At 40.0% G+C, this 18,951-nt stretch overlaps 2 protein-coding genes and 14 non-coding genes across 71 annotated transcripts in view; all 16 read left to right on the top strand.

The window, feature by feature from the left end:
* The window catches only part of LOC123990642, a 43,620-nt gene extending 38,533 nt beyond the window's left edge, over window positions 1–5,087 (top strand). For 47 of the 50 annotated variants that reach the window (XM_046291325.1, XM_046291358.1, XM_046291327.1 and 44 more), the window contains 15 exons: window positions 53–100; window positions 293–348; window positions 550–601; window positions 797–844; window positions 1,040–1,087; window positions 1,280–1,335; window positions 1,537–1,588; window positions 1,784–1,831; window positions 2,271–2,326; window positions 2,531–2,582; window positions 2,778–2,825; window positions 3,018–3,073; window positions 3,273–3,399; window positions 3,520–3,568; window positions 4,597–5,087. In XM_046291325.1, the coding sequence (XP_046147281.1) occupies window positions 53–100; window positions 293–348; window positions 550–601; window positions 797–844; window positions 1,040–1,087; window positions 1,280–1,335; window positions 1,537–1,588; window positions 1,784–1,831; window positions 2,271–2,326; window positions 2,531–2,582; window positions 2,778–2,825; window positions 3,018–3,073; window positions 3,273–3,399; window positions 3,520–3,566 (794 nt within the window). In that variant the 3' untranslated portion in view covers window positions 3,567–3,568; window positions 4,597–5,087. The remainder of the gene's footprint in view (window positions 1–52; window positions 101–292; window positions 349–549; window positions 602–796; window positions 845–1,039; window positions 1,088–1,279; window positions 1,336–1,536; window positions 1,589–1,783; window positions 1,832–2,270; window positions 2,327–2,530; window positions 2,583–2,777; window positions 2,826–3,017; window positions 3,074–3,272; window positions 3,400–3,519; window positions 3,569–4,596) is intronic. The other 3 variants (XM_046291352.1, XM_046291334.1, XM_046291356.1) reach the window with 3 other exon arrangements.
* LOC123992024 lies at window positions 142–213 on the top strand. Its single transcript, XR_006831118.1, has one exon. It is a non-coding gene; the product is annotated as a small nucleolar RNA SNORD50 (small nucleolar RNA).
* Window positions 390–461, top strand: LOC123992068. Its single transcript, XR_006831160.1, has one exon. It is a non-coding gene; the product is annotated as a small nucleolar RNA SNORD50 (small nucleolar RNA).
* LOC123992107 lies at window positions 643–714 on the top strand. Its single transcript, XR_006831198.1, has one exon. It is a non-coding gene; the product is annotated as a small nucleolar RNA SNORD50 (small nucleolar RNA).
* Window positions 886–957, top strand: LOC123991924. Its single transcript, XR_006831021.1, has one exon. It is a non-coding gene; the product is annotated as a small nucleolar RNA SNORD50 (small nucleolar RNA).
* On the top strand, window positions 1,129–1,200 carry LOC123992023. Its single transcript, XR_006831117.1, has one exon. It is a non-coding gene; the product is annotated as a small nucleolar RNA SNORD50 (small nucleolar RNA).
* LOC123992067 lies at window positions 1,377–1,448 on the top strand. The gene has a single exon (XR_006831159.1). It is a non-coding gene; the product is annotated as a small nucleolar RNA SNORD50 (small nucleolar RNA).
* LOC123992106 lies at window positions 1,630–1,701 on the top strand. The gene has a single exon (XR_006831197.1). It is a non-coding gene; the product is annotated as a small nucleolar RNA SNORD50 (small nucleolar RNA).
* On the top strand, window positions 1,873–1,944 carry LOC123991923. Its single transcript, XR_006831020.1, has one exon. It is a non-coding gene; the product is annotated as a small nucleolar RNA SNORD50 (small nucleolar RNA).
* On the top strand, window positions 2,120–2,191 carry LOC123992022. The gene has a single exon (XR_006831116.1). It is a non-coding gene; the product is annotated as a small nucleolar RNA SNORD50 (small nucleolar RNA).
* LOC123992066 lies at window positions 2,368–2,439 on the top strand. Its single transcript, XR_006831158.1, has one exon. It is a non-coding gene; the product is annotated as a small nucleolar RNA SNORD50 (small nucleolar RNA).
* On the top strand, window positions 2,624–2,695 carry LOC123991921. Its single transcript, XR_006831018.1, has one exon. It is a non-coding gene; the product is annotated as a small nucleolar RNA SNORD50 (small nucleolar RNA).
* LOC123992021 lies at window positions 2,867–2,938 on the top strand. The gene has a single exon (XR_006831115.1). It is a non-coding gene; the product is annotated as a small nucleolar RNA SNORD50 (small nucleolar RNA).
* Window positions 3,115–3,186, top strand: LOC123992065. Its single transcript, XR_006831157.1, has one exon. It is a non-coding gene; the product is annotated as a small nucleolar RNA SNORD50 (small nucleolar RNA).
* Window positions 3,366–3,437, top strand: LOC123992121. Its single transcript, XR_006831211.1, has one exon. It is a non-coding gene; the product is annotated as a small nucleolar RNA SNORD50 (small nucleolar RNA).
* Window positions 5,088–8,931: 3,844 nt separating the features above from the next.
* LOC123990641 (heterogeneous nuclear ribonucleoprotein Q-like) lies at window positions 8,932–18,695 on the top strand. Of its 7 annotated transcripts, none has more exons than XM_046291309.1 (12): window positions 8,932–9,089; window positions 9,808–9,985; window positions 10,727–10,845; window positions 10,937–11,044; window positions 11,295–11,408; window positions 11,688–11,864; window positions 13,078–13,213; window positions 13,383–13,588; window positions 13,997–14,146; window positions 14,253–14,374; window positions 14,551–14,923; window positions 16,500–18,695. In XM_046291309.1, exons 1-12 carry the CDS (start codon window positions 9,087–9,089, stop codon window positions 16,530–16,532), a joined length of 1,719 nt encoding a protein of 572 aa, XP_046147265.1. In that variant the 5' UTR covers window positions 8,932–9,086; the 3' UTR covers window positions 16,533–18,695. The 7 variants fall into 7 exon arrangements, with proteins under 7 accessions (XP_046147265.1, XP_046147264.1, XP_046147263.1 ...); XM_046291308.1 differs by having other exon boundaries at window positions 16,497–18,695; XM_046291307.1 differs by having other exon boundaries at window positions 14,551–15,065.
* The last annotated feature ends 256 nt before the right edge of the window (window positions 18,696–18,951 follow it).

The following is an 18,951-nucleotide window of genomic DNA, read 5'->3' as shown; positions in this document are numbered from 1 at the left end:
GAACATCCATGCACAAACTTCATGTTAATATTTTGACTGTACTGTCTTTCAGGGAACTGCAGACCAGAATGGATGGGGAAAGTACATCTTGTAGCTAGCTGTAAGTATCTGTTAGTTTTGTGCAAACTCGTTGCAAGATTGTATTAAGGATGAACCTATCCCGAACCTGATTTCTGTAAGATTGACAACCCTATTGGATCTGACTTCTGAAATACCATTTGCAGATATATGATACCACAGTTGAACATGCACCAGGGTTTAATGTGAAACTGTTCATCTTACCGTTTTTCAGATATGCAGACCAGAAATGGAATCCTCGACACCAGAACATGGCTTCCTGTAACGCCTGTAAGAATCTGTTGTCTACTCCTAGTTTTTTGCAAAGATTGTATTAAGGATGAACCTATCCCGAACCTGATTCCTGTAAGATTGACAACCCTGTCGGATCTGACTTCTGAAATACAATTGGCATAATTGATCATGATACATTTGAACATCCATGCACAATATAGTTAATGGTAATTTTTTTTTTACCATACTGTCTTTCAGGTAACTGCAGACCAGACATGGATGAGAAAAATACAGTCTGTAGCTAACAACTGTAAGTATCTGTTAGTTTTGTTCAAACTCGTTGCAAGATTGTATTAAGGATGAACCTATCCCGAACCTGAGTCCTGTAAGATTGACAACACTGTCGGATCTGACTTCTGAAATACAATTGGCATAATTGATCATGATACATTTGAACATCCATGCACAAACTTCATGTTAATATTTTGACTGTACTGTCTTTCAGGGAACTGCAGACCAGAATGGGTGGGGAAAGTACATCTTGTAGCTAGCTGTAAGTATCTGTTAGTTTTGTTCAAACTCGTTGCAAGATTGTATTAAGGATGAACCTATCCCGAACCTGATTCCTGTAAGATTGACAACACTGTCGGATCTGACTTCTGAAATACAATTAGCATAATTGATCATGATACATTTGAACATCCATGCACAAACTTCATGTTAATATTTTGACTGTACTGTCTTTCAGGGAACTGCAGACCAGAATGGATGGGGAAAGTACATCTTGTAGCTAGCTGTAAGTATCTGTTAGTTTTGTGCAAACTCGTTGCAAGATTGTATTAAGGATGAACCTATCCCGAACCTGATTTCTGTAAGATTGACAACCCTATTGGATCTGACTTCTGAAATACCATTTGCAGATATATGATACCACAGTTGAACATGCACCAGGGTTTAATGTGAAACTGTTCATCTTACCGTTTTTCAGATATGCAGACCAGAAATGGAATCCTCGACACCAGAACATGGCTTCCTGTAACGCCTGTAAGAATCTGTTGTCTACTCCTAGTTTTTTGCAAAGATTGTATTAAGGATGAACCTATCCCGAACCTGATTCCTGTAAGATTGACAACCCTGTCGGATCTGACTTCTGAAATACAATTGGCATAATTGATCATGATACATTTGAACATCCATGCACAATATAGTTAATGGTATTTTTTTTTTTACCATACTGTCTTTCAGGTAACTGCAGACCAGACATGGATGAGAAAAATACAGTCTGTAGCTAACAACTGTAAGTATCTGTTAGTTTTGTTCAAACTCGTTGCAAGATTGTATTAAGGATGAACCTATCCCGAACCTGAGTCCTGTAAGATTGACAACACTGTCGGATCTGACTTCTGAAATACAATTGGCATAATTGATCATGATACATTTGAACATCCATGCACAAACTTCATGTTAATATTTTGACTGTACTGTCTTTCAGGGAACTGCAGACCAGAATGGGTGGGGAAAGTACATCTTGTAGCTAGCTGTAAGTATCTGTTAGTTTTGTGCAAACTCGTTGCAAGATTGTATTAAGGATGAACCTATCCCGAACCTGATTCCTGTAAGATTGACAACACTGTCGGATCTGACTTCTGAAATACAATTAGCATAATTGATCATGATACATTTGAACATCCATGCACAAACTTCATGTTAATATTTTGACTGTACTGTCTTTCAGGGAACTGCAGACCAGACATGGATGAGAAAAATACAGTCTGTAGCTAACAACTGTAAGTATCTGTTAGTTTTGTGCAAACTCGTTGCAAGATTGTATTAAGGATGAACCTATCCCGAACCTGATTTCTGTAAGATTGACAACCCTATTGGATCTGACTTCTGAAATACCATTTGCAGATATATGATACCACAGTTGAACATGCACCAGGGTTTAATGTGAAACTGTTCATCTTACCGTTTTTCAGATATGCAGACCAGAAATGGAATCCTCGACACCAGAACATGGCTTCCTGTAACGCCTGTAAGAATCTGTTGTCTACTCCTAGTTTTTTGCAAAGATTGTATTAAGGATGAACCTATCCCGAACCTGATTCCTGTAAGATTGACAACCCTGTCGGATCTGACTTCTGAAATACAATTGGCATAATTGATCATGATACATTTGAACATCCATGCACAATATAGTTAATGGTAAAAAACATTTTTTTACCATACTGTCTTTCAGGTAACTGCAGACCAGACATGGATGAGAAAAATACAGTCTGTAGCTAACAACTGTAAGTATCTGTTAGTTTTGTTCAAACTCGTTGCAAGATTGTATTAAGGATGAACCTATCCCGAACCTGATTCCTGTAAGATTGACAACACTGTCGGATCTGACTTCTGAAATACAATTGGCATAATTGATCATGATACATTTGAACATCCATGCACAAACTTCATGTTAATATTTTGACTGTACTGTCTTTCAGGGAACTGCAGACCAGAATGGATGGGGAAAGTACATCTTGTAGCTAGCTGTAAGTATCTGTTAGTTTTGTGCAAACTCGTTGCAAGATTGTATTAAGGATGAACCTATCCCGAACCTGATTTCTGTAAGATTGACAACCCTATTGGATCTGACTTCTGAAATACCATTTGCAGATATATGATACCACAGTTGAACATGCACCAGGGTTTAATGTGAAACTGTTCATCTTACCGTTTTTCAGATATGCAGACCAGAAATGGAATCCTCGACACCAGAACATGGCTTCCTGTAACGCCTGTAAGAATCTGTTGTCTACTCCTAGTTTTTTGCAAAGATTGTATTAAGGATGAACCTATCCCGAACCTGATTCCTGTAAGATTGACAACCCTGTCGGATCTGACTTCTGAAATACAATTGGCATAATTGATCATGATACATTTGAACATCCATGCTCAATAAAGTTAATGGTATTTTTTTTTACCATACTGTCTTTCAGGTAACTGCAGACCAGACATGGATGAGAAAAATACAGTCTGTAGCCAACAACTGTAAGTGTCTGCTCGTTTTGTGCAAACGCGTTGCAAGATTGTATGAAGGATGGACCTATCCCGAACCTGATTCCTGTAAGATTGACAACACTGTCGGATCTGACTTCTGAAATACAATTGGCATAATTGATCATGATACATTTGAACATCCATGCACAAACTTCATGTTAATATTTTGACTGTACTGTCTTTCAGGGAACTGCAGACCAGACATGGATGGGGAAAGTACAGCTTGTAGCTAGCTGTAAGTATCTGTTAGTTTTGTGCAAACTCGTTGCAAGATTGTATTAAGGATGAACCTATCCCGAACCTGATTTCTATAAGATTGACAACCCTGTCTGATCTGACATGTGTAACAGTATAACTTTATACCGTCCCCTCGCCCATACCCGGGCGCGAACCAGGGACCCTCTGCACACATCAACAACAGTCACCCACGAAGCGTCGTTACCCATCGCTCCACAAAAGCCGCGGCCCTTGCAGAGCGAGGGGAAATACTACTTCAAGGTCTCAGAGCAAGTGACGTCACTGATTGAAACGCTATTTAGCGCACACCGCTAACTAAGCTAGCCGTTTCACATCCGTTACACATGCACATTAAAGTTAATGGTATTTTTTTTTTACCATACTGTCCTTCAGGTAACTTCAGATCAGACATGGATGGGAAAAATACAAACTGTAGCTAACAACTAAGTATCTTCTAGGTTTGTGTAAGAGTGACAACCCTTTCGGATCTGACCTTTTTTGTCATTATTGTTATTTATTTTTTACCCCCTTTTCTCCCCAATTTCGTGATATACAATTACGCTGCAACTCCGTCGGGAGATTCGAAGGTCGAATCATGCCTCCTTCCCCAACTGCAGTTAACACCCGCCTGCTTAACCTGTATGTATGCCAGCCACACCAATGTTTCGGAGGAAATATCGTTCAACTGATGACCGTGGTCAGCCTGCAGGGGCCAGGCCCCACCACAAGGAGTCGCTAGAGTGCAATGAGCCAAGTAAAGCTCCCCTGGCCAAACCCTGCCCTAACCCTGATGATGTTTTGCCCTTTGTGCACAGCCCTATGGGACTCCCTGTCATGGCCGGTTGTGACACAGCCTGGGATCGAACCCCTGTCTGTAGTGACTCCTCTGTCTGCTCTGAACCCCTGTCTGTAGTGAAGCCTCAGACTGCTGCGCCACTCAGGAGTCCCCAATTTGCATATTTCTGGTGTCACATTTTAACATGCAAAAGGGTGTATTGTTAAATCATTTTCCTTGTTGTCTTTCAGGGCACTGCTAGTTGTGACTCCATTCTTCCAAATTGTCTCGTTGACTAGCGACGCCTGGGCTTCAAGGTTGGGGGACAGCAGACCAGAAAAGGACAACAGTGTTACACTTGCATTTTGTGAAGTTGTTGCAAGATTGTATTTAGGATGACACTATCCCGAACATGATTGACAACACTGTCAGACCTGTCTTCTGAAATGCAATTTGCAACCAAATGTGTTAGCAGGATTATGGGGAGAATAGCTTTATAAAGGTTGTAACAAGGTGTTTTCTTTCATTTATTTAATTCCTAGTGACTGTCTTCGCAAGGGTCATTGTGATCTTTATCATACAATGGAGCTGGCCATCACTACCAATGTGGAGACCGCATTATTGCCTTTTCATTTACAACGCTCTCAATTGGAACTGTGCTACCCTGGGACAAATTTTGTTATATTGACTGTATTGATTTGTGGAGTAACTGGATGTTTGAATTTAATAAAGATAATTTAAATGCATTCAGTCTTTCGTTTTTGTTGCACTGCATAGGCTTTTGTCCCAACTCATTTGGGTGTGAATGATGGCCTGTGGAATCTAATGTGTCATAATGTCAGATCTCATAATCACAGTATCAGTATGTCATTGTTAAATATTTATTCTTTAAATATCAATTATCTAAAGATTAGATCTTATTTTCTAAGAAAAGCTGCATGTTCAATTTCTTAGTGGTATGACAGCAGCTATTTAAAAAATATATATATACGTTTTCACTTGGTAAGTCAGTAATTAACTTTTAAATAATTAACTTTGGAGGAGATGGTGTTGCACTTGGAGCAAGTGGTCATGAAGTGCAGGAATGATGTGATAGTGGGTTAAAAAGAGTTCCCATGGAGCTAGAGGAGAGATGTAACAAAGGTAATACCTTTGCCCCATTCTCAATTCATCTTTCCTCAATATGTCCAATCCTCAAAAGCCATAGGAAAAGGTCTGAGTGGAGGGACCATTGAGATGAGACAAATGGAGCCTCTGACTCTTTGCAATGTATGTTTTTCCCTGTACTGTAACACAACTGAAGCAATGCAATGCTCATACCTAGGTAGTGGCATGCAGAGGGTGTGTGACTGAAGTCACCCAGAGGATGGATGCAAGACCTGCATCGGGCAGAACCTACTCAAGAACAACCTGTTGATGTTGGTCTGTTTTTCACCACAGGTTCCAATTTAAAATAAATCAATTTTCGCTTTATTAGCTTCCAATTTTAAGGACTGGTCTTCTGGACAAAGATGAATTCCGATCATGGACTATAAAACACCCCAACGTGTTTTTCAAATTGTATAATTTAGGTGCTGGTAAAATGGAATTGATGCCCTGAAGGGGTGAAAGTAGCATACTGGTAATTTACTAGGTATTTATCTTGAAAGACTGGTGCAAATTGTAAAGAAGGATGCACCTGAACATGCTTCTAGAACTGCACTTGCTGTCAGAAGCCTAGAGGACCACAAGCCAACCACCATCGAGCAGAAGCAAGGGCCAGGATCTCTTTATCTGGGACAGAGTCTGAAAGGGTTTCGGATTCCGAATTGGATACATTGTTGGCTTTTCTTGACTCTTCGTCTGACTAGACTAACATAACTGAATCTCCATCTGAATTTTATGACTCATCTGAATCCGATTAATCTGAACCAGATTCATAAACTTGAAACACATTCATAGAAATGACTGCTAAAGATCAGTCCTAGCCCTGCAAAATGTAATAACTAATTATGGTCGTCATCCAGGATAATATAGATTTCTTCATGAAATGATGCATAAAATACTGTGAAGCCTTGGAAAATATTGATTTTGAAATGATTATTTACCTGGCTGTTCTAAAGATTACAGGTCCACATGCACTTTTATTTGGGTCCATAAGCATTTCGCTACACCCGCAATTACATTGCTAAACATATGTATGTGACCGATAAAATTTGATTTGATAATGCCCTTAACTTTTCTTGTGAGAACTCATTTATAGAACATGACAAAGGGATGAAGATGGCATATGAAGAATATAGCTATGATGCCTGAAATATCTAACACCTATAAAAATGCCTCGCTGTTTGTTCTGGACAATGTCACTAGGCCACTGCTTATGTTATGTGCCAAAAGCACTTAGTAGCCGTAGCGCTTGGACAAGGCGTCTTCTGTATGGGAAGTTTTTAACCTTAAGAGCCCCAACACTTGGTCAGAACACACATCACTTGCAGTAAGGTTTTGGAAGGACATATCTTTATCAGCGATAAATAATTGTCAAAAAACGATGTTAAATGTATACACTTTTTATAGGGTTCGGGTTTACGGAAAACGTCTCCTAAAACCTGTGTAAACGGAAGACGTGTGAAATTATTTTCATGTGATATGAAAGTAGAGCGATTTATGGTTCTAGAACCGTATAGCAATTGAGAATCGATTCACGTTTAGGTTGAGTATATGGCTGTTTTGTCCTCCAGAGCCAATTCACCTTTAAACATTCAGAACATGTAAGGTCCTTGGACTATATGAAGTAACGTCTGGCTCATTCGGTCCATTATTGGGCTACCAGTAGTCCCAGTCACATTAATAAACTATTGGCTATAACATATTATGGATATACTGACAAGATGGCTCCCGGTCCTAACAGTGTGGGGTTTCGTCCACAAAACAACACAGTGAGCAATCTCGCTCCCGCCTAACCTTTCTTTGGATTGGTGGATACATCTCGTTTAACATAGCCACCTCGCGACAACTCCGATATAATGTGTTTTTTCTCAAAGTTTCCAGGATGTTACGTATCATACTTACACTCATTGACCAAAAGTATGTGGACACCTGCTCGTCTAACATTTCATTCCAAAATCATGGGCATTAATAAGCCCTTTGCTGCTACAACTGCATCCACTCGCCTGGGAAGGCTTTCCACTAGATGTTGGAACATTGCTGTAGGGACTTGCTTCCATTCAGCCACAATAGCATTAGTGACTGATGTTGGGCAATTAGGCCTGGCTCCTAGTCTGTGTTCCAATTCAAAGGTCTTTGTTGGGGTTGACGTCAGGGCTCTGTGCAGGCCAGTCAAGTTCTTCCACACGACCTCGACAAACCGTTTCTGTATGGACCTCGCTTTGTGCACGGGGGCATTGTCATGCTGAAACAGGAAAGGGCCTTCCCCAAACTGTTGTCTCAAAGTTGGAAGCACAGAATGTCATTGTATGCTGTAGCATTAAAATTTCCCATCCCTGGAACTAAGGGGCCAAGCCCAAACCATGAAAAACAGCCCCAGACCATTGTCCCTTCTCCAAACTGTACAGTCGGGCACTCTGTTTGTGGCAGGTAGTGTTCTTCTGGCATCAACCAAACCCAGGTGGTGAAGCATGATTCATCACTCCAGAGAACGTGTTTCCAATGCTCCACAGTACAATGGTGGCAAACTTTACACCAGCCTTCACTTGGCATTGTGCATGGTAATCTTAGGCTTGTGCAGCTGTTTGGCCATGGAAACCCATTTCATGCATCTCCCTACAAACAGTTATTGTGCTGACGTTGCTTCCAGAGGCACTTTGGAACTCTGTAGTGACTGTTGCAACTGAGGACAGACAATTTTTTTACACGTTACGCCTTCAGCACACATTCTGTGAGCTTGTGTGGCCTACCACTTCGTGGCTGAGCTGTTGTTGCTCCTACATGTTTTCACTTCACAATAACAGCACTTACAGTTGACCAGAGCAGAAATTTGACCAGCTGACTTCTGGGAAAGGTGGCATCCTATGACAGTACCACATAATAATAATAATAATATATGCTATTTAGCAGACGCTTTGACTTACAGTCATGTGTGCATACATTCTATGTATGGGTGGTCTCGGGGATCGAACCCACTACCCTGGCGTTACAAGCGCCATGCTCTACCAACTGAGCTACAGAAGGACCACAAAAAATCGAAAGTCACTGAGCTCTTCAGTAAGGCCATTCTACTGCCATTGTTTTGACTATGTGCACGATTTTATACGCCTATCATCAATGGGTGTGATTGAAAAAGCAGAATCCACTAATTTGAAGGGGTGTCCTACTTTTGCATTACACTCTTAAGAACTTAAGCATTACAAAACGTATATTCGATCAAGTAAACTTCACGTTACAAATAAGCCATTAATTTGCTTGTTGACCAATTTCGACACTGACCATACAAAAACTCCTTGCTTTTTGGTTGGCGAAAGAACGACAAATCGCCATCTGCTGGAGGGAGACAGAGTTCCCACCGAGTTGGCCCACTCTCTTCCTTTTCGAGTCTACATTGTCAAAATGCACCAGCCCGTGGTTTGCAGCTGCAGAAACCCCATATATGTTGAAGCACTCGCGGCGTAAACTAGCCGCCATTTTACATTATCGGGAAAGGAGTGAAAACCCGACCTACCCCGGGAATCGTAGATTTTTTTTTTTTTTTTTTGTAACACCCTGAAATCAGACAAAATCAACACCGTGCACCTTAGTGAACTATCAAATGGTAAATATTTGCCTGATGTGCCAACTGATCAAGCTAGGGATAGGTGAAGCGGTTTGTTCTTGTAGTGTTTTCAAACAATGTGTAACGTGGTTAACGTTAGCTAACTAGCAAGCTAGCTACTCCTACCCGGCATTTTGAAAATGGATTCCAGACAGCTAACTTAACTAGCTAGTTATTTGGCGGCTGGACACCAGGCCGGGGCCACGGAGTAGCTAGCTATGTTAGTTTCACTAATGTTACTAGCGAACCGGGGGAAAATATTTTAGACACATTCCTGAAGAAGTGGTTAACATTAGCTAATGTATTAGCAAATGCGTTAATTGTAGAACAATGAGGTTTAGTTATATCTGTGGTATTAGTTTACTGGCTACTTTACAATGCATTGCTAAACAAGCCTACTACAGCAGTGCCGTCAGTGCGCACAAAACACGTGTAACGCTAGTTTGCTGGTTCCTAAATGAGTCCAAAAACACACCCAAATGTTAGCTACATACTGTAGCTAACGTTAGTTATATTTAACGGTTATCTTAATTTCCGAAGTTCAGTATAAAGTCGGGTACCTCTGGAATTTAGTTAAGGCACTGTTTGCTTGCTAAAACAAGACCATCGTAAAACATGTCTCTTCGTTGCAGGAGTTTAATGATTAGCGTGATCATAAAAGGGTTGTTGCTATACTACATTTCCCCGTCTAATTTATTTCACTCCTTGCATTACACAGATGTCTGGAGACATGGTGACTGATCAAGTAAATGGAAATGGTACAGAAGAACCAATGGACACAACTACAGTGGACACAACTGCAGCAGAAGTTAAACATTCAGACCATTTCCAGACTTTATTAGACGCTGGTTTACCACAGAAAATTGCTGAAAAATTAGATGCAATTTACGTAGCAGGTGAGCTCAACTACCGTAATTGTCTGCCTTTTTAGTTGTATCTATTACCAGTTTATATTTACCACACAAACGTTGTCTGATTTATTTGCAAAATGGGCACAAACAAAGCTATTCTCACCCTACCCAAAAAACTATTTCTGAGTGGGAATTTTAATGAAATGTGTCAAGACAGAGTAGAGAAGCTATTGCTTAATATGGATGGAAACCTATTGTGGATTAGTATAAATGTTGAAACTGGAGAGGATGGGGGAGGGTTGTCTTGATATGGTCTCAAGGGGAATCTGAGGCCATGGCATATGCAGGAACAATGGCACCAGCTGTCTGGACTGGGACAAGTGATGTCCCCCAGAAGCACAATGTGGACAATATAAAGAAAAGCATAACAGGCCTCTTAAGACATCTGTATTTACTTGTACAAGTACAGCTGACTGGTTTTACAGTGTGGTGCTTGCTTATGGGTGCAGATGGTGAGATATTCTTCCTCTTTTGATAAGCTGCATGTTTGTTAATTTCTTTAAGTTTCTGTTATCCTTGTTCATGTTTTCACTACAAACCCAACTTTTTCTAGCAGTATTGACTACTTTGTGTTGCTTGTCCACATGATATATATTACTCAAATCCCAGAGCAACTCAACATTGCTGTGATGTTTTACCGCTAAGATCTGATTGGACATAATGCCATGTCTTATTGTGATGTCATTGGTGAACATAATGGTTATATTTGGAATGTCTCATCTACAGGACTGGTAGCACACAGTGACCTAGATGAAAGGGCTATTGAAGCGTTGAAAGAATTTAATGAAGAAGGTGCTCTGCAAGTCCTGCTTCAGTTTAAGGAAAGTGATCTGTCGCACGTGCAAGTAAGTGGGGCAGCGTTACTCTTGGTTGAGGATGTTTTTCTGATTTGGTGAAACACTGGGAGGACATAAAAGCTCCAATGTTCCCATGCAGAACAAAAGTGCATTTCTCTGTGGAGTAATGAAGACTTACAGACAGAGGGAGAAGCAAGGGACCAAAGTTTCAGATTCCACAAAGGGACCAGATGAGGCAAAAATAAAGGTATGTCAACACCAGGAACTTAACTTTCCATGCTCTTTGTAGAAATGAAATATTTCTGTTCCAATCTCTTCCCACTGCCTTGGCATTATTGTAGTAGTTGGACATTTGCTGGCAGACTAGACTCTACTTAGCTTGTCAAGAGTATTATACCAAGGTTCCAAAATTCTGTGAATATTTTGGTTATTTGTGACAATGTATCATTGTTTTTGTGTAGTTGCAACATTTAATCTATTTATTTTGATTATGTCAGGCTCTGCTTGATAGAACCAGCTATACACTTGATGTGACAACGGGTCAGCGCAAGTATGGAGGCCCTCCCCCAGAGTCTGTGTATTCAGGTTCTCAACCCACTATTGGAACAGAGGTAAGGTCTTTACCTTTCAGTGAACAAACGCACATGAATGAGACCATCAAACATCTTCAAGTTGCTGTTTGTCCTAATGATATTTGTAGTTCTGGAGATACTCTGAGAGCTTACTGCTAAGATCTGACTGGGCTGAAACTTAAAACACTAAAGTGTGATAAATAAGTAAAACTTCTCGTGCCTTTTTGAGTTCCATAATTTTTGTGTATTTATTTCCATAACCGGGCACTTTCGCATCTGCTCAGATGTTTCTTCATGACATGTTCCCTCCCTTTCCAGATATTTGTTGGGAAAATTCCTCGAGACTTGTTTGAGGACGAGCTGGTGCCGCTCTTTGAGAAGGCGGGACCTATCTGGGATCTACGTCTAATGATGGACCCACTTAGTGGCCTGAACAGGGGGTACGCCTTTGTCACTTTCTGCACTAAAGAGGCTGCCTCAGAGGCAGTAAACCTGGTGAGTGTGTCTTTGTGCCTTGACGAGGGTTGCAGAATTCCAGGAACTTTAAATGAATTCCATGGTTTTCCAGAAATCCTGATTGTAGGAATCCTCCAACCGGGATTTCAGGAATACTCTGGAATTTTGCAACACCAACCTTGACACTCCAGTTATGGCATCCTCTACAGCAGGGATCGCGAGCTACTAGTAACTTGCAGCCCACATATGAGTAGCTCGCCAAACAATTCTGAAAGAACATGCAATTTCTATATGTTCCACTGCAAACTGTGATAAACAAATTTCACCAGTATCTGCTACGATCTAATCAACCCAACACTGACATTATCTCAACCCCTGGTTAGCCACTATTGGCTTAAAAAGCTAAATCAAACACAATATCTGCTAGTTAATTTGCAGCAATATTGCACCTGTCTGTGTTGTGCACGCGTTTCTATCGCTCCGTGTGTAGCTAGTTGATGTGATAAGTCTTGTGGGTTGACAGAAATGCTTTCCCCAAAGCCGTCTCAATTAAATGTTAACTGCAAAGTAGGCTAACCTGGCAGAAGTATATTATTTGTATCTTATTATTTGTTACCTGCAAATGTTGCCATGAAATCTGAGCAGCAGCCGTACAGAACCATCACTAGAACGGCACATCAGATGGCACATTCTTCATCTGCCAGATGCACAATTAAAGGTAGAATTACACAAAAAAATCAAAATGTCTTCATTTTCTTCCAGACTTTTAAATGGTCTTCAGGTGTGATTTAAAGCATTGTCATAGACTCGGAAAATCAAATTTTGTTGTTTTTCTTTGAACAATTGTATTTTTGATTTCAAAACAAATCTAAAACCAGGAAAAATAAAAATTTTAGAACACAATTTTGGGAAATATACAACATCATTTGGAGAGAGAAAAAATCCTTTGTTTATTAACCATGATTTTACCTGGTATGTTTACTGAAAACGCAGTGCACTACTTTCTCTTGTACAGTAAGGACCTGGGGAAGAGTTGCAGGGGAGGGAGGAAAATGTGCCTATTTGAAAGCAAATTTTTTTTTTTTAAGTAGCTCATGCTAGAAAAGGTTGGAGAACCCTGCTCTATGGTATTCCTCAAATTTGTTTTCAGCCTTCATCGGTTTAATCAATTTGAAAATATTAACCTTCTGTGCCATGGTGGTTTCATATTTATGCTTGTCACCCTGGTTTACGAGTTCCTCTCTTTCCGTAGTGTAATAATCATGAAATACGCCCCGGCAAACACATTGGAGTGTGTATATCTGTTGCCAATAACCGGCTGTTCGTCGGCTCCATCCCCAAGAGTAAAACGAAAGAGCAAATGGTTGAGGAGTTTGCTAAAGTCACAGGTAAGAAACATATTTGCTGTTGGGTGAGATTAGGATTCTTCATTTTATTAAGTTAATGACATGTCTTCTGGTTGTAGCTAACTACATCAAGAGCAGATTTGCTTTAGCTATGAGAATGTGATATTTAATGCACTTCAAACCTGAACTGACTTTTTTATTTTTCCAACAGAGGGTCTTAATGATGTCATACTGTACCATCAGCCGGATGACAAAAAGAAGAACCGAGGTTTTTGCTTTTTGGAATACGAGGACCATAAAACTGCTGCTCAGGCCAGACGCAGGTTGATGAGTGGCAAGGTGAAAGTCTGGGGGAATGTGGTTACTGTGGAATGGGCAGACCCCATCGAGGAACCCGATTCTGAGGTCATGGCCAAGGTAGGTGATCTGACTATTACAAAGTGATGCAACACTGGATAAATCTCTAATGATACCCTATTCCCTATAGAGTGCACTACTTTTGACTAGGGGCCATTGGACCTGTGCAGAAGTAGTGCACTATATAGGGTGTCATTTGGGACGCTGCCAGGGTTTCTGAATGTTGCCTATAACTTTCTCGGGTATAAAAATCCCTCTTTTGAAGGACAGGGGGCTGTACATTGGTTGGTTTCCCACCTGAAGTCTTGCTTCATAGGCTTGCAGTTGAAAATGTATCAACCTCAAGTCTTACATTTAACAAAACGCAACAGCTAGTCTTTAACTGGGTGGAGATCACACTGACGTCTTTGTGGAAACCATGTACTTGAAATTCATAACACGTTTTCTTTCATGCATTTCAATCCACAGGTCAAAGTTTTGTTTGTCCGAAACCTTGCGAACAGTGTTACGGAAGAAATACTGGAAAAATCATTCGGCAAGTTTGGTAGACTGGAGCGAGTGAAAAAGCTGAAAGATTACGCGTTCATTCACTTTGATGAGAGGGACAGTGCAGTCAAGGTACTACCGTTGAGTGATAATATAATGAGAATACACTGCTGTAAGTACATGACGGTGCATAGGTGTGTAATTGTATGATGACTGTAGTTTGCCACCATCTCCACAGGCATTGGCTGAAATGAATGGCAAAGATCTAGAGGGAGAGCACATTGACATAGTCTTTGCAAAGCCTCCTGATCAGAAGAGGAAAGAACGCAAAGCTCAGAGACAAGCAGCCAAAACTAACATGTAAGAAGTCTTCCCAAATGTTACACCTCTTTACAAAAGGCTCCACTTTTCAAAGCCCAAATTGAATTGGTCATGCAACCATTTCAAAGTTCTAATCCCGTAAGAACAGTAATAAGTCCATATGTGTATAGTGCCTTGAACATTTTTGCATGGTTCTGCTTGTTTTTCCCACATAGGTATGATGATTATTATTACAACTACGGCCCCCCTCAGTTGCCCCCTCCCACAAGAGGTGGAAGAAGTAGAGGTGGTGGTAGGGGAGGGTATGCTTACCCCCCTGACTATTATGGCTATGAGGATTACTACGATTATTATGGTTATGACTACCACAATTACCGTGACGGATACGAGGACCCCTACTACGGCTATGATGACTATCAGGCTCCCGCTAGAGGAAGAGGGGGCAGAAGTGCCTGGGGGCCATCACCAGCCAGAGGCCGAGGCGGTGCAGGTGCTTTCAGGGGCAGAGGTGGCTTCTCACCGCGTGGTGGTCCAGGATCAAGCAGAGGAGGTGCCAGAGGAGGTGTGCAGCAGAGAGGCCGCGGCGGGGTACGTGGTGCAAGGGGTGGCCGCGGTGGAAATGTAGGAGGAAAGCGCAAAGCTGATGGGTACAACCAGCCAGATTCCAAGCGGCGCCAGACCAATAATCAGAACTGGGGCTCTCAACCCATTGCTCAGCAACCGCTCCAAGGTGGTGATCGTTCTGGTAACTATGGTTACAAATCTGACAACCAGGAGTTTTATCAGGATTCTTTTGGGCAACAGTGGAAGTAGAACTTTAGGGCTATGATTTCAAATCATTTTTTTAGAGGCTTGATCTGATTAGTTGTAAATCCATACGGTCGCCTCCCTTTTTTCCAATTTGGTAACATCTGGCAAGTTTTGTCTTGTATATATTTTAATAATCCGCCTGGATTTGAACCGTAGATACAATCCCACCTGCTTCTGGCGAACTGGTACATTTTTTTTATAAAGTTGATTGTGATTTCCATAATGTTTTGACATTTTTAAATTTGCAATCATGTGCTCCAGCTCTCTATTTGGCTATGGTAGTATTATGTATGTTTTTAGCAATTCTGATCTCCATGTCTTAAGTAGCTAACAGCAACAACGCTTGTCTCTTAAATATGTAGTCTCGCTTTTTAAAACAAATGAAATTACAATTTGTATGTTACACAAGGTAATTATAGGAAGTAGCTTGTCTTGTAAAAAAAAAAAGAAGGAAAAAAAAGGGGGGACTAGTCCTATTTTTTGCCTTTACATTTTGGCTTGTATTCTTTGCTGTTTGTCTGCTTTAATAAACATACACACACAAGTGTACAAAACTTCAAATTGTGTTGCAAATTCATGTTTTGGCAAATTCTCTTTAAATTGCCTTCAAATTTAAGGCTCCTTGTGGAAGAGAAGGACTAAATGTTTGCCAATGTTAGCCACATGCTGCAACGTCACTTTTGCATGCCATCAAATTTATCACCTAGTTCAGCAGTCGGCATCTTTCCACAATTCAAGTTTTACGTATGTGTGGAGACATACCCCATCAGAGCATAAAAAAAAATGAATCGCCATATCTCAAACATTGTCTATTTGATTTCACTTTTTTTTTTTTGTAGCCCAAATTTAAATGGATTTTCATTAAAGACATGCCCTGAAAACAAGTGTGAAATCTTTCTCTGGTGGCCACTTCAAATCTGTCCCTTGGACTATTAAGAAAGCACAATTTGTGGAGCTTTTCGTGTCTTAGAAAGATTTATATAGTCATTGGTAGCCTTCACTGATCTTGCATGTTTCTCAAATTCCTAATTGAGTAATGGTGGGAAATAATTGTCATGCATGGACTGTCTGTAGAGCTTGTAGTTTGGCCATAACCCCTAATCTTTCATCCCTACTACTTAACTTGTCTCCTTTTAAAGAACACAGCAACACCACTGTTCTGCTTGACCTTTTCCTAAAGGCATAGACTTGTTGCATGTGACGTTGAAAGGTGTGGAAGTCGATGAATGCTTTCAAGAGTTTTTGTCTTTAATGTGCAGTAGCCCATTTTCTGTAGTTACATATGTGTAGATGTTATGTGGTCTTCTGTTGTGGTCTATCTTCTAATTGCATCCTTTTGTTACCTGACTAGCAGGGAAAAGAGGTCGAGGCCGGTCCTGACCTGTAACTATGAAGACTGACCTGCTACTTACTGTATGTGGGGGTTACACCAGGAAGCTGCCAATGGAAGTGATGGTAAGGTCAACTCAATGGTCCAATGATATTCCAGCCTTAAAGCAGCATATCTCCCAGAACTGCTACAGGAGAAGACGATCAAAAGAGAACTCAAATCACTTGCTTGGACTTTTGGACTTTTTTATATTAACTTGTCACCTTCACACATATCCCCAAAGAATATGCCATTTTAAATGACTGAAGATGTTGAGATTTCCCAGGGGACTCTTCATCCTGAAATTAAATGTAATTATGTCTTTTGCACTTTGTCTAAGTTTGAAGTGGCTCAGAGGAGCTTGATGCTAATGTACATTTGTGTGGTTAATGCAGCTTTATGCTGGAATAGACATGTTTTGATTTGGATTGGTTTTAAGAGAATGTTTTAAGGCGTAATCCCCTGGCGTAAATAGTCAGGCATTCCAGGAAGGTGGTTATTTTCAGAATTTATTTTAAAGGGTTGGTTAACTACAGTGGTGGAAAAAAGTACTGAATTGTCATACTTGAGTAAAAGTAAAGATATGTTAATTAGAAAATGACTCAAATAAAAGTGAGTCACCCAGTAAAATACTACTTGAGTAAAAGTAAGTATTTGGTTTTTAAATATATTTATAAAAAGTAATTGATAACATGTAGAGTTTTGATACTGAATTACATTTCAAATTCCTTATTAAGCAAGCCACACAGCACCATGTTATTGTATTTTTATTTATTTACGGATAGCCAGGGGCACACTCCAACACTCAGACATAATTTAAACGAAGTATTTGTGTTTAGTGATTCCGCCAGATCAGCGGCAGTAGGGATGACCAGGGATGTTCTCTTGATAAGTGTGAATTGGACCATTTTCCTCTCCTGCTAAGCATTCAAAATGTAAGAAGTAGTTTTTGGTGTCAGAAAATGTGTGGAGTAAAAAAGTACATAATGTTATTTAGGAATGTAGTGAAGTAAGTCAATTTTTTGCTTAAAGTAAAAATACTTTTAAGTGCTACTTAAGTACTTTACACCACTGGTTAACTACCTCTGTACAGAGGATTCAACTGCCCTGTTTGTACTGTAAATAGGAACACTTCATTGATGAAAGAAGGGCTTGTTCACCCACTAAATATTAGGACTGTGAAGGTACCAGTATCGCACTATTTTTTTCCCCATGGCAAAAATAACAACACGAAGCAGACAACTCTGTTACTTTAAACATCTACTGTATGTAAAGTATTGTGTGCTATAGCTTGAAAGTAAATACATGTGACTGGATGACACCATAATGTTTTTTCCAACTTTAGGGTTTTGTTTCCTTGCCACAATACGAGTTTTGCGATACTGGTATCATCCCGGCCCTACTAAATATGCACAAGAGCAACAGCAGAGCACACATAGTTTTATTATAGGTGCTGCATGCTATTTGTCTGACACTGCGACCAGTCAAACGCTGCATGTTAAATAATCTCATGTAATGATCCTGAATGAACAAGCCTTGCTTTCATCTAGGCTGAACTGAATTTGCGGTGTGCTTCTTCAGATAATGTAGTTACTTACTGGTTGTATTATAGTTTAGGAAAATGTTACTTTTGTAAAAGCTTGAACACCAGAAAAACAACATTTTTTAAGCTTTAAAGTGTCCCTTTGCTCAATGGGATAGGAAGTCTAACTTTTGTATATAATTGCATCCCTTTTGTAAGGTTGCGTACACTAATGTTTGAAAGCCATCCACCTACTTTGTGTACAGATATTTGCCTAATCATGTTGTACAACTTGAGCATTGTTCAGACATCCAACCAGCTACCTTTTTGTCACATTTGACAAGTGTCTTCAATCTGCATCATGTTGAATATATGATTAGTAGCGGAGTTAGCTGGATATGACTGGTTTTATCCATTTCAAAAAGGATGCGGCAGCTTTTTAAAAATTGCATAAAGATACTGAACAACTTGATCAGGTTTTTTACAGTTGACTCCCTCAGTCTATCATTAGACAACCTTTGAAGATACCCGTGTTAAAATATTGTTGGCTGGCTAACAATTTTTTTTTTTTTTTGCAGTCTTGCAAATAAATTGTTTTATACTGTAAATTGAGGTGAGTAATTTATTTAAAAAAAAATAAAGGTCTTGATTTGATTGTAGTGCTCTTGCTAATGTATCCATGTGTATGACTTTATCCATCTAACACGTGTATAGATGTAATGGAAATGGGTGGAAAGACGGATAATCAGCATGTTTGAATTGATTTAGTACACTACATTCACTGCCCTTTTTCTGGAATTTAAAGCAATAGGCAAATACAGATTTGATTTTGTTTACTGATCATGTCACTATTAAAACTACGAGTTTAATTGGAAATGCCAGAATTTTCACTATCAATAATAAGGGGTATATTAA

Source organism: Oncorhynchus gorbuscha, linkage group LG12 (assembly GCF_021184085.1).
Source record: "Oncorhynchus gorbuscha isolate QuinsamMale2020 ecotype Even-year linkage group LG12, OgorEven_v1.0, whole genome shotgun sequence".
Taxonomy (NCBI): Eukaryota; Metazoa; Chordata; class Actinopteri; order Salmoniformes; family Salmonidae; genus Oncorhynchus; species Oncorhynchus gorbuscha.
Note: the sequence above shows the minus strand (reverse complement) of the source record. Positions and strands in the feature narration are given on the sequence as shown.

What these genes read in the sequence shown, in the direction of transcription:
- LOC123990641 (XM_046291303.1), top strand. An exon ending in CAGATGAGGCAAAAATAAAG is followed by an intron (nt 11,045 to 11,294) that starts GTATGTCAACAC and finishes TGATTATGTCAG; the next exon opens with GCTCTGCTTGATAGAACCAG. An exon ending in AACCCACTATTGGAACAGAG is followed by an intron (nt 11,409 to 11,687) that starts GTAAGGTCTTTA and finishes CTCCCTTTCCAG; the next exon opens with ATATTTGTTGGGAAAATTCC.